Source organism: Myotis daubentonii, chromosome 13 (genome assembly GCF_963259705.1).
Source record: "Myotis daubentonii chromosome 13, mMyoDau2.1, whole genome shotgun sequence".
Taxonomy (NCBI): Eukaryota; Metazoa; Chordata; class Mammalia; order Chiroptera; family Vespertilionidae; genus Myotis; species Myotis daubentonii.
In genome coordinates, this window is record NC_081852.1 from 47,379,140 (window position 1) to 47,393,108 (window position 13,969).

General features: G+C 44.2%; 1 protein-coding gene across 4 annotated transcripts in view; it reads left to right on the top strand.

The window, feature by feature from the left end:
- The window catches only part of WBP1L (WW domain binding protein 1 like), a 60,260-nt gene that overhangs the window by 20,267 nt on the left and 26,024 nt on the right, over positions 1-13,969 (top strand). Inside the window, exon 1 of one of the 4 annotated variants that reach the window (XM_059661309.1) lies at positions 1,964-2,113. The exons of the other annotated variants lie outside the window; for them this stretch is intronic. Coding sequence (XP_059517292.1) covers positions 2,087-2,113 — 27 coding nt within the window. The 5' untranslated portion in view covers positions 1,964-2,086. Of the gene's footprint in view, positions 1-1,963; positions 2,114-13,969 lie in introns of those variants that run through there. 4 annotated transcript variants of the gene reach the window in all.

Genomic DNA, 13,969 nt, shown 5'->3' on the forward strand with positions numbered 1-13,969 from the left:
TCAGTAGATGTGGAACAAATGAGTAAGTACACTTACGCCATGGTACTCTTTCTGGAGAACTGCAGGTTCCACTCTGTCTTGTTAGGTAGGTTCAGATCAGAGTTGCCCATGAAGGGCTTAGGATACCCTTTCCTCCTGTTTGGCTGTCACACTTAATGATGCACTTGTTTTGTGGTGGTCGGCTGTTGCCAGGGAACTGAGGAAATGAAAGGAAGGCATTGAAAACAGCTTTTTCGCTCTTCTTTGGGTAGCTGTGCCTTGATGTCCAGGCCTGGCTGGCTGGCAATTTGGCCTCGAGGTGAGGACTGTAGCAAGGCATGGGGTAGACAGTATGACCATGCCTTAAGAATACATATATGCCAAAGAATGGTTCCCTAGGCCATTCTTTCAGCAGCAGAAGCCACTTCTCTTCTCCATAGCAGTGAGGCTGTGATTCATTCTTTTCGTGAGCCTGGAGGAAATGGCTCAGCTGGCTTGGCTCATTCATTTCCTTGTCAGGAAAGTCAGTGTGACCTTGACCATCAGTGGGAGACCTGAAGCAAGCACGTAGTATTTGGCTGGATTCACTAATGATTGAAAAATACTTCTGGCAATTCACCATGCTGTAAGTGCTGTGTACTGCTAATTTATTATCCTAGGTGGGGGTGAAAGATACTAATTTGCAAGACTCATTTCTGATTTACCTGGGTCATACTAAGCACAGGGCTACTCCCAAGGAGGCCTTTGATAACTATCACTGAGAGAAAATTGTTGAAGAAAATAAGATGATGAGATATACTTGCTTTGAGTCATGGAAACTATACCTAATTTGCACCTCATGAAGTTAGTAGAAAGTAACTTTGGATTTATAAAGTTCCTCTAAAGATTATTCTCCTTCAGGAGAGTTATCTCTGCAAGTCCAAATCCAAACATAGGCCCTTTGTTTCACGCTAGTGTTTTCTTTGGTAGAGGATTCCAGGTCAGAGAGAGCTGCTGTGACCTGCTGCTTAGGGAACGGTGGCCAGATGAGAGCTGGCTTACATCACTGACTAGGGAAAGTCAGATCAGGACACCAGCCCCAGGGGCCTTTGCTTTTTATGCAAAGCTTGCTGTTAGAGAGCCATTTTCTCCAAACACTGAGCTTAGAGAAGAAGGCATAACAAACTGAAGGTGGTGAACTTTTCAGAAGCAAGAGTTAGTTTAAATATAGATGATCTGCTTTACTGGCAACTTGGAGGCTGCGGTGGGACTTGTTGTACCTTTTGTAAGACAAGTGAGGAAAGATGTTGGCACCTGTACATGCGCAGTTTGTTTATGAAATATAAACTCTCCTGTTGAAGTGAGGGCTGGAGAGATCCGTGTCCAAGGTAGCATGTCATACCTTAGCTGGGAAAGAGGTGCTTCTCCATGCCCCCTGCGAATTGTCTCAATCCCTAGAGAAAGTTGGGACAGCTAGAGACTTAAAGCACTATTTTTGTTGAGCATGGACTCTGGCGGGGGGGGGGGGGGGGGGGGGAAGGTCCTGTGAAACTAAGTCATTCAGCTTGATTTTCTTTCCCAAGGAGGAGAAACAGTACCTTGGGGGTTGTCGTGTCCGGTCCTTATTCAGAGAAATGTAGCTCTCTTCAGCTTTAGACTCTTGCTTTATGTACACCCGAGCCTGCTCAGAGCCGAGGGGAGCTGATAGGAGTGGGGCTTCCCCTGTCTTCCTTTGTAGGCTCCAGTGCTAGTGGGTCTGGGGCTGGCCATCATGGGCTTGCAGCACATCCTCCTCACTATTCCACAGCAGCTGTCTGGAGCTTTTTCTGCTGTGCCTGAACTGATGTCATTTCCCTCTTGGCAGACAGCTTGGGCTTTGCTGCGTCTGAGATATGTCACGAGAAGGTGGGGGTGGGTTGGAGCCAGACAGTGGGGAGTAGCAAGGAGAGCAGGAGGTAGAGTGCCTGCTTGGTCTCAGGACTCTGTTTACTTTCTCTGCTTTGCTCAGGAAGGCTGCTTAACTGGGACTGCGGAGCACACAGGCCCACCAGGGGAAATGCTCATTCCAAGAACTTAACTTTTAAAAGCCCTTTGTTGCAAACGTTAGTGTGGATGATGCTCTTGCAGGATGCCTTCCCTTTGGGGTCTTAGACAGGTAATTAACTGGTTGTATGTACGTGGGTCCGGGTTGGAAAGGGAAGGGTGGGAGCTTGTTTATGGTACTACTGCTTGGGGTGGAGGGACCTTTTAGAAAATGTCTCCAGTTGTAAAAGGACAGCTCCCATACAGAGACTTCTAGTCTTCCCTTGGTGTTTATAGTGGCTCCTTACTTCTAGAGCCTCCATATTCTTAACTCCCTACATCCCTGAGTCTGTCTGGGGCCGCCCATTCTGATTTTCCATTAGACACCATAAGACCATTTCCAGAGCTTCTTGGAGGAAACTGTTGAGAGAGATTGAGGTGGGGGAGGGGGAGAGGCAGAGTGGGATTCTTGATCAAAAACCCTTTTTATTCCTTCTCCATTTTGGTTTGGCTAGTTGCAGAGATTTCTTCACCAGTTCTCTGGTTCTAAAGAGATTTCTGAATGGAGAGATGGGACCTTCTTTTAATGGGGAGGGCTTTCTCCTTTTAAGCCTGTGGTCAGGGCTGCGTGCCTGAGGGACATAATGGACACCGTAGAGGGATGGGGGTGGGATAGACCACCTTTTGGCCTTCCTGACTGATTTTTCAAAACCAACAGACCCCTGTGGCCGAGGCTTGATTGTTTCGGGAGCTGCTGTTTGAAGTAGGGGCACTACATTATAGCCGGTAACCTAGTTGGGATGAGAAAACAGTAGCAAGGGACCAACTGCTGTCTGCTTTCGGACACAGCTGTTGCCGACTGTTTGTTCCAGGGCTTCTGAGAGTTGGCCATCCCCACCCCCTCCTTGGTCTGAAAGGCATGTCTGTGTCGGAATGCGTAACTGTAACTGGAGGCAGCGGCTGTAAGAGGGGGAGGGGAGGGACACACCCTCTGCTGCCTGTTCCTGGTGAGGAAAAGTCACAGAAAAGATCAGACCAGAAGCCTGAGACGCCCTGTTAAGGTCTGCTGGTCTTAAAAGTGCGAGGTGAGCAGATCTCCCTTGGGTTGCCTGAAATTCTTTTAAAAGTAAGCTTCTCTGACCAGCTCCACACATTCCATTATTGTTCTTGTTGATCTTCAGTGTTCCTTTAATGCAGCTGATGAGCAGAGAGTGGGGTCCCATTTGAGTATCTCCTCTGTCACCCAAGACTGTCATGGACACAGCCCTGGTGAGGCTTTTGAGCAGCATTGGAAATGGGATGGGAGAAGCATCCCATGCTAGGTCAGATGACAGGGAGAGAGCCTGATAGAGACAAGAGCAGGGCTGGGGAGCCAGAGAGACTTGTGTTCCTATCTTGATTCCTCTGGGGTCTCAGCAAGGCAGCCCTGCTTAAATGCTCTGAACCTCATCTTTGAAATGGAAATAATAAAACCTGCTCAAAGAGTTATTGGGAGGATTTTACAAAAGAATGTATTTAAAACAGTAGCACTTTGGCGGGCCGAGAGTAGGCATTTCGTTAAGAACAGCTATTATTTTTACGTACTCATTCCTAAAGGATGCACGACCAAAGGAATACCAGAAAGCGGAGGACGGACTGTGGAGGGTGTGGGTGGGCAGGAGCTCTTGCACCAGTCATTTGGTGACTGCTGTCGTGCATTGACTGAGAGTGGGGAGATGTATGTACCAATATACATCTTATGTCCTGGGGGCAAGAGGAAATCCAATGCCCTCCACTCAGTTAAGTGAGAGGATGCAGTGATGGGTAAAGGGCCGGGTTGGTTGTCAAGAGGAGCATCTCGGAGGTTCCACAGCAGGTGAACCTCCACTCTCGCTCCTGAACAGGTTCCTGGTAGAAGGCTGAACTAGAGAACCTCTTGGAGGCCCTTTGTTTCCTAGGCTTCTGGGATTCAAGCTTTGCCTATAAAAACCTTGAGTATTTTGGTTACAGAATTTTGTATATTTCTAGGATTTCTGTGCGATAGTGTAACTATGTTCTTTATTGGACCTATGTAAAAGCCAGCCTTGTAAAAATTACTTGGTGATACTTTTGTTTTTTAAAAAAATGACATAAACTATATATGCTATTAGTCTTTTTAAAAATTTATCTTTATTGTTGAAAGTATTATAGATGTCCTCTTTTTCCCCCCATTGACCCCCTCCATCCCATTCCACTCCCACCCCTCCTACTCCTTCACCACTCTATTGCTTGTGGGCCATCCATATATATATATATATGCTTATAAATTCCCCTGTTAATCTCTCCCCACCCTCCCTATGCTATTAGTCTTTGTTGTACATAATATGTATGCACTTTTAAAATATTTTTCCCCTTTTAATTCACAACTCACAACCTTGTCTTATGTGATAGTGTGATTCTGTTTCTACAAAAGTACATGCTGAGTACTTGCCCAAAATTCTTCAGCTCATTAGGGAAATGTTAATTGACTTTTTTGTGTGTGTTTTTTAAAGCCTGAAGATTTTCTCACCTAGACTGCTTTGCCTAATGTCTATAAAGGGCAGAGAGTAGAGTAGGATTAATGCATTGTTCCAGTTGGGGCATATTTTCTGAAGGTTGTTTCTAGGTGGCCCAGGGACCAGATAGGAAAGACATTGCTCTTCTCTGTGTGAACATTTGCATTTTACTCTGAAGACTCTCAGGCATGCATCATCTACTGAATAATGCCACTGCATGGAGATTTTGAACACTTAATGAATGGGGTCAAGGTACAAAGGATGCTAAGACAAAATAAGCAGTCCTTACTTCCTGGGAGCTCACACTCTAATGCAATTCTTAAAATGCATAAAAATCACCTGTGAATCAGGCTTATTAAAATTCAGACTCAGTAGGTGTGGGGTGTGGGGTGTGGGGATATGCATTTCTATGAAGTTCCTCGGGTGGTTCTGATCCTGGAAGTTTCTGGTCACACTTTGAGAGACCCTCCCCATTCCACCCGACCTGTAGTAGCCTGGAAATAGTTACATTACAGTGTGCTGAGACTACAACTGAGGAATCCCCAGGGACTATGATAGCAGAGGGTGGGAAAGCATCTAAATCTGGTTGGGGGAGGGGGAGTGGCTTGGAAGGCTCTCCTGAGAAGTTGATATCTGACCTGAATCTTGAAGGATGAGTAGGAGTTTACCAGACATATGAGCTGGGGAAAGAGCATTCTAGACAGATCAGGTTGGGACTGTTGTTGTTTTCTCCTGTGGATGAGAAGGGAAACCGTCATCTGTGGGTCTTTGTTAAAGAACTTGGCTCACCAGTATTGGTGTCCTATATGTCACAGAGAAGGAGGAAAGCATTAGGGTACTTCAGTCAAAATGAGTGTGGCATGAATTCAGTGTCTGTAAAGTGCAGATAGGCCTGTACCTTCCAGTGAGCTGTCTTAACTGTTCTTTGTGTGGAAGAACTAATACAGTGTTCTAAAGACTAGTTTTTGTACTTAGAGGAGCTAAAGTTCAGAAGAGAGTCACCTGCTGACCTTTTTTTGGAATAGCACAATGTACCAAATTTTAGATAAAATACACATTTAAGCATGCTATTTTAGTTTATTTTTGTATTATCTGGCAAGATCAGAGTTTTCTGGTTAAGGAAAAATCTATCATGTATACCTAACAAATGGATTACTGATTTTCAGAGAACAAGATTTCAATGGAATGTTCTTAGTCTGCTGATTTACATGAATTTTATTTCCTGTTTGACTCAGAAGGCATTGATTTTATAATGCTGAAGGAGTCTTATGACCAATATTCTATATCTGAAAGGTGTTGTGCACCTATTTTATTCAAAACATGTTGTACATACAAATAGGTATAAACTCTGTTCCTGCCCTCAGGGTTTCAGTCAAGTAGGGGACATAGAACAAGTATGCAGGTAACTGGAACATTAGGCAGGTGATGCTGAATAGCATTAGAGAGGAAAAGAGTGCTCGATGAGTGAAGAGGAGTGAAGAGATAGCTTTCTACCGGTGGCCCTTTCCGCAGTCCAGTAGTCTCAGTTGTTGCACTCACTTGTAGGGCCAGTTGAAGATAAGTTCTAGTCGATGGAATGCAGGCTAGATCCATCAAGACAATAATTTATATCTTGCACCTCGGAATGTTATGGGAGGGGCTCACTGCACCCCAACTTGTTCTCACCGATAAAGTAAGATGATCTCTGATACTAGAAATGAGTAGTCTCCAACAAAGCTAGGGTAGGTCTGGGGCTCTCGCAGGCAAGTGTGCTCTTTCCTTGTTAGAATTTGTCATGGCTAGGGACATCTAAGAGGAACCAGCTCCTGGCCAAAAGGCGCTCTTCGCATTCTTGAAAGGAAAGGGGGAGCTGGTACTTCTAGGCCCTTGTTGGCCTGATGCTTGCTGATTGTCAGGTAATCCAGAATGTTGAACCCCACTTGCTCCCTTGCATGGTAAGAGATCTCAGGGTCTTACAAGGACAGCACTGAAAACGCTGTGGTGATAGCCAGCCTAAAGCTGCAAGGTGGGAGCCATGACTAGGAAGAGGGAATTTGCCAATGTCTAATTTACCCATAAACTACTGATTATTATCCAACATTTACATGATACTTTAAAATATATATATTTTTATTGATTTCAGAGAGGAAGGGAGAAGGAGAGAGAGAGACAGAAACATCAATGAGGAGAGAGAATCATTGATTGGCTGCCTCTTGCATGCCCCCCACTGGGGATCAAGCCCACAACCCAGGCATGTGCCCTGAACAGAAATTGAAGCATGACCTCCTACTTCATAGGTTGATGCACAACCACTGAGCCACGCCAGCCGGGCTTACATGATACTTTTATTATTTCATCAAGACAGCCACCCATGAGGTAGGCAGTCTTATCTCCTTTCTACTGTGAGGAAACTGAAACTCAAGCAGTTCTCTCTTCAGGATCACACAACTAATGGTGTCTCTGGGCCAGGTCCTCTCAGTGTTGTCCTACTCTTTTATATTGCCCTGGTGTGGTACTAGCACCAAGACCTCTCTGCGTGTCCTGGCAGCAGAGGACTAAGTGTTCACTTCCAGTCACCATTACCTTCTTTGTGTGCTTAGCCTCTCTTTACCAGGTTCAGGACAAATTGAGCAAGATCCTGCTCGGAAGGTAACTGGCTGTATATGGTGCAGCACACGCCAGGTGACACTTGTTTGTACTACCTGAGGTTGGAGCCAAAATCCTTATTGGAACTGATTTGTAAAAATCTTGTGACGGCATCACAGAACACTTCAGTTCACTATTGTCCCCTAAAGGTGAGAAAGGGTGGCTGTCATCTAAGCCTTTTCAGGTGAATTTTTTTTTTTTTTTTAAATTCTCACCCGAGGATATTTTCCCACTGATTTTTAGAGAGAGAGAGAGAGAGAGAGAGAGAGAGAGAGAGAGAGAGAGAGAGAAACCAATGTGAGAGACACATCAATTGCTGCACAAGCCCTAACCAGGGCTGGGGATCGAGCCTGCAACTGAGGTATATACCCTTGACTGGGAATCGAACCACGAGTTGACACTAATCACTGGACAAACTGGCCAGGGCTTCAGGTAGATTTTTGAACCTGAATCATTTCTATTACAAGAGGTACTTTTAAAGAGGAATGTGGCTTGTTTTTCCATCACATTCCATGTTATCAAAGCAAATTCAAACTAGTGGACTGGACAATAAGTTAGTGGAAAAGAAGACTGTCTGCTGATTTTGAAACTTTTACCTAGGATGGAGCCAAAGAAAACATTTACTTTCTCCAGTGACATCCCATGAGTTTGATCCACTCCCTCCCACCCCTTTCCCTTGAAGAGGTAAATTTTAGTCCAGAAAAACAATAATTTTAGGCTACTTAAAAAGCTGGGCTATAAAATATTTTCTCCTGCTTGATTCCCTACCAACCAAATACTAGTTTCCTAACTCTACCCCCTCCCCGCTCCCCCCCCCCCCCCCCCGCACTTCTTGACTGTTTGTGCTAATCTATAGTTGAAATAGCCTGGCAGGTTGACCTGTTTTTGCCATTTCTGTGCCCCTCTGTAGCCATTGCTTCCTTGGGCAGGGCTCAACTGGGCTCGAACCCTGGACCTCACAAGAGGCCTCTGTTGCCAGTTGTTGGAAATGGAGATTCAATCTGAGGTGACTGGCTTGAATCATCTTGTTCTTTTAACTGAGAGGGAGAGGAGGGGCAGTGGTGGGAAGCTGTATGTGTTTTAGGAGAGTGGGAGACATGCTTTGAGAATGGCTGGAATATGACACAGTGCCTTCTTTTCCTGAAAGTGGCTGAGGGTTTGCTGGGACTGTGTTGCATATAAGACATTGGTTCCCTTGGGCACTGCATCAAGGAGGCCAGAGTATTATTATTGTTTGGTTCTCTTGTTTAACACACTCCTCTCAGGAACTTCCACTAAACTGTGACACACGGTCTCATTCATGGTTTTATATACTGCCCAACTTATTGTGTGGTGTGGTTTCATCAAGGTTTGGAAATCCCTGGTTACCCACCAGGCAGTGGTGTGAATGCCTGTGACCTCCCACTCCTCTGGGTGTGGCTCTGGAGTGTGGTGAGGAGGCCCGGGATAGGCTGGGGCAGGCTGCCAGCAAAAATAGAATGTGCAATCCTCACTCCCCTGTCTCTGGGTGAGGTTCCAGAATAAATCTGGACCAGGCTTAGATTTTGCTGGGTTACTATAAACCTGTCATGACCAGAAAACCCTGGGCAGGTCCCTCAGCGGTAATGTGAAATCACATCACCACAGCGTAACAGTTGGAGGATCCCTTCTCGTACCTCATAGCTAAGAGGCAGAGGGAGGAGTGCGGGGCAGAATCAGCCCCAGGAGTTAGTTACTGTCAGTCACCAGGATCAGTACTCTCTGAAGGTTTTGCATCCTTTGCTAGGGTAGGTGCACTTGAGAGATTGACATTAGCCCTGCTCTCAGGGAATTTATAGAGTGGTTGGGGAGCCCCTGAGGCCATCAGACAGCAAGACTGGATGGAACATGATCTGCACTAAATTGGGGGGTAAAATTTGTCTGGACCAGTGATTCCAAACTAGGGGAAGTTTTGCCCCCTCTCCAGGGGACATCTGGCAATGTTTGGACATTGTTGGTTGTTACAACAGGAGGGTGGGGTGTTGCTACCTGCTTCCATCAAGTGAAAGCCAGGGACACTGCTAATAAACATCCTGCAAAGCACAGGACAATCTTCACAGCAAAGAATGATCTGGGTCCAAAAGTCAATCATGCCAGAAACTCTGGGCAGGAAACTAAGATCCAGCCCTCTGGCCCTATCCCGTTTGCTCAGTGGTTAGAGCATCTGCCTGTGGACTGAAGGGTCCTGGGTTCGATTCCAGTCAAGGGCACATACCTCGGTTGCAGGCTTCCTGGCTCTGGTCGTAGGATCCTAGTAGTGCCCAAATAACGTCATACAGCTTAAAGCCCAATTAGGCTATGGTTATTTTAATGGCTTCCAGCCAGGTGCCTATTGCTGTGGCTTCGGTAGGTGCACATGAGAGATTGACATCCCTTTTCTAAATCATCTTTTAATCTTTAAGTATAAGGTCTTAGAGTTCAGAAAGTTCTTTAGAGTTATTCAGCACATTTTGGAGATGGAACTTATGGATTCTGAAGATTAAAAAAATTGAAAAGAAAATTGTGTCTATTTGCAGGGAGACCATTTTTATTTTTATTTTTTAAAAAATATATTTTATTGATTTTTTTACAGAGAGGAAGGGAGAGGGATAAAGAGTTAGAAACATCCATGAGAGAGAAACATCGATCAGTTGCCTCCTGCACATTCCCCACAGGGGATGTGCCTGCAACCAAGGTACATGCCCTTGACCAGAATCGAACCTGGGACCCTTCAGTCCTCAAGCCGATGCTCTATCCACTGAGCCAAACTGGTTAGGGCAAGGAGACCATTTTTAATGTGACCCTTTGTCCGAGGCAGAAGTAAACCGTTTCCTTGAACAGTTGAACTTTTTATTGGCACTAGATCTCTGGTACTTGTCTCGAGACCAACAGGCACACAAGACAAGTCCCATTATTTTTTCTTTAGCTCCCAACAAAAGCCTTCGCAGCAGGATAGAACTGCTGGCGAAAAAATGGGGTTAAATTTAGAATTTTGCTTAAAATGAGGACTGTGCCCGTGTGTGCTCTTCACTGTCAAATGAAACTGGTGGATCTCTTTTAAAGCACATCAGGAACAAATTAACTTGTACCTTCATATTTCAGATCCCTTTCAGAGAAGTAATTTATTTGATCAAGAGCCATGTTCAAGATATAACCAACACTTTGATGAGCTAGAAACCAGTTATAGAAATAATATTGAACCAAAAGCCAGAAGACAGGGTTTTGAGGATACCAGTTCTGTCATCTACAGTCTTATGCTAAGTGTTAGTTCCTTATCCATAAAATACGGGTAAACAAATAATTTTTTTATTGATTTGAGAGAGAGAAAAAGAGAAACATCGATTTGTTGTTCAACTTATTTATGCATTCATTGGTTGCTTCTTGTGTGTGCCTTGACGGGTGATCGAACTCACAACCTTGGCATATTGGGACGGCTAAGCTGCCTGGCCAGAGATAAACTTTCTAAGTAAATTCTATTTATCTTTATTGTTGAAAATATTACAGATGTCTCTCCCCCCACCCCCCACCCCCCATGATCCTTTCTCTCCAGGCCTTCCCAGCACTATTGTCTCTGTCCATAGGTTTTGCTTTTTTTTTTTTTTTAATGTAACAGTTTAGTTAGTACGAAGTTCCTCAGAGGCCAAGTTCACATCTTATCTGTTGTTTTTGTGCCTGTCAGCATGTAGTAGGAAAGTTTAGGTTAAGCCCTAAGCATGAAATTCTTTCCACTAAAATTTGGGCTTTAGGTTCAGAAAAGTTGTTCTAGCTGTGTGACCACTCTAAACTAGTTCCCTCATTTCCTATAAAGGAGAATATATAACATATATAAAAATGCCCAGCCAAATGCTTAACACAGACACTGAGTAGAACTTGGTTCTCTGTTGCATCTCTTGAATGTTAAGGCAGGAGGTTTTCCTGATTCTCAGAGGTATTTCCTGCATGCAAGAAAAGGGGGGGCCCTCTCTTTGTCCAGGTACTTGTTTTACGTGTCGTGTGTAAGGTGTTTCTTGAGCTTCAGTGTAGAGAATTCAGATGTCTGCTGTTTATATTTGGGCCTCTACAGCATGTCTTAATCTCAAGGTGAGGGGATGAACAATCTCTTACTGAACATGAGAGCAAGAGAAGCTAATCAGATGCCTACAGGGGCCAGGCAGTGTCATGCTTGAATCAAGTAGATGAGGTATTTAGACAGTAAGGATTGTGGTGGAGCCAGAACTCAAGAACATCTATGACTCAGCCTAATTTGGCTTAAGGCCCTAATATATGGGTCCTGAATTTTCAAGAGCATCTGGAAATCTGAATTTCTGTATGAATTGTTCTCATTTTAAAATGTTATACAGATAATTCAATTTTTTAAAACATTGGGAAAAAGGTACCATGTGGACATAGAATTGATTAGTAATAGGCCCATTGTGTCCTGAGGTCCACCAGTTTGCAGTCCCTGCTTTTAACAGGAGAGGCAGTGATACAACATGGGAAGAAAGGGCTACCCTCATAGGACCAACTGTGGACACATGGCAGTCTGCTGAATTGCCCACCTGCTCTGTCACATGCTACCTGCTATTTTGTTTCTCGGCTCTCTGCACCAGCTCTTGCTGAAATGCCACATTTCTCGTTGTATTTATCTGTGACAGAAGAAGCCAATGATTAACCCTGGCCGGTGTGGCTGTGTTGGTTGAGCTTATCCCATGCACCAAAAGGTCACTCACTGGTTTGATTTCTGGTCAGGGCACATACCCAGGTCGGGGAGGTAACCGATCAATGTTTCTCTCTCATATCGACGTTTCTCCCTCTCTCTCCCCCCCCTCCCTTCCTCTCTCTAAAATCAATTTTTTAAAAATGTTAAAAAAAAAGAAAAGAGGTGTATCTCTTAAAAAAAAAAGAGAGAGATCAATGAGGGATTGTCAGGGGGTACCATGAGGTAGGACTGCTTTTCCTTCTAAATGTCCAGGGGGAAAGAGTGACACATTAATCCAATGTCCAGTACTGCTGCAGCCAGCCAGACCCTGCAGGCCTGCTTGCACTGACAAGTAGCCTTTAATAAAACCATGGGATATGTTGCAACTTCCAGTCATTGCTCTGAGATTTTCCTACCAGGGTCAAGTGGCTTTATCTGAGTTTGTTATTCATGTTCCTAATAGCAACACAGGAAATGGATTTTAATTTCTTTGCTGGCTGCTCTGTTTGGGGGCTATTTAATGAGGATCCAGTTGCAATGCAGCTTTGGCAGCAACAGTGCCTGAGTTGGTAGGAATGTACCTAACTGATATATTACTTTAGAAAGTTTTGCTTGTGGTATACTGTGTGTGTGTGTGTGTGTGTATTTAAATATATTTTATTGAATTTTACAGAGAGGAGGGGAGAGGAATAGAGAGTTAGAAACATCATGAGAGAGAAACATCGATCAGCTGCCTCCTGCACACCTCCTCAAGATACATGCCCTTGACCAGAATCAAACCTGGGACCTTTCAGTCCTCAGGCCAACGCTCTATCCACTGGGCCAAACCCGTTAGGGCTGTTTGTATATTTTTATGGATTGAGGTAGAGAGGTTATAAATAATTTAATGTCTTGATTCAAAATGGCTATTCTTGGGGGAAACTATGTTGGGATGTGTTTGGGATTCTAGAAAAAGAATATTAGACTATTCCACTTTTAGGGGGCAAGAGCTGTGTATATTTTATGTTTATTATAAATCTAGGGCATTGCTTCTCAAACTTGAATATATGTGAGCATAATCAGGGAAGTGTGTTTTATTTTTTTAAAAAATATGTTTTTATTGATTTTAAGAGAGAGGGATAGAAACATCACTGAACAAAAATAGATACAGAGGCAGAGCTGCCTCGAACAGACTGTCAAACTGCAGCGGGAAGGCCAGGGAGGGTGGGAGGGCAGGAGGGGGGTGGCTAAGAGATCAACCGAAGGACTTGTATGCATGCATATAAGCATAACCAATGGACATAAGACACTGGGGGGTAGGGGAGGCCAGGGGATTGTCAAGGGTGGGGGGAAAAAAGGAGACATATGTAATACTCTTTGTAATACTTTAAGCAATAAAAAAAAAAAAGGAAAAAAAAGGTAAAAATAAATAAATAAATAACACATAAAATAAGAAAAAAAATATGTTTTTATTGATTTTAAGAGAGAGGGATAGGAACATCAATGATGAGAGAGAATCATTGATCTGCTGCCTTCTGCATGCTCCCCCCCCCCCCCCCCCCCCCGGGTTCACTGTATTGCCCTTCCTCAGATTCTTGGAGTGTCATTCTTTAAGAGAAGACTGTTATATTTATTCCAGGAGGCCCTCACAGGTTGAAGTAATTGCACCCCTGTCCCTGCTACATCAGGGGCTTTTGAGACTACCTTTCAGCAGCACACACTTTAGCCAAATCTTGAAGCAGCAGTTGCTCCCATTGGTTCTAGGCTTTTCTCAAGTCTGTCAGTAGCTCCAGTCTTTGGCTTTACCCTTAAAGGCACTTTATAACTAGAGGGTGGGAGACTGGGTGTTCCTGAGCCCAGCAAGCTGGAGTCTATAGAGTAGTCTTACGGGCACAATATCCAAATTGAGGGATGAGGCTGAATCTTATGAGATAAGATTTACTGGCTTGGTTAGGGAAACCTGCCCCACACTTTTTGTCTTTTTTGGAAAATTACTGAACTCAATCAAACAGCATAAAAGCTCTTTTCTAATATCCCAGTCCATACAAACCAGAGTCTTGGCTGACTTCTTAGCAATGGCCTACCCTTCCTTTATCAGAGCTCCTTTAGCTAATAAATCTTAAAGGTGTAGTTGTCATGTATAGTGCACATTGTGACTGAGACAAAAGTATATAACAACCCCTACCATCAAATAGAG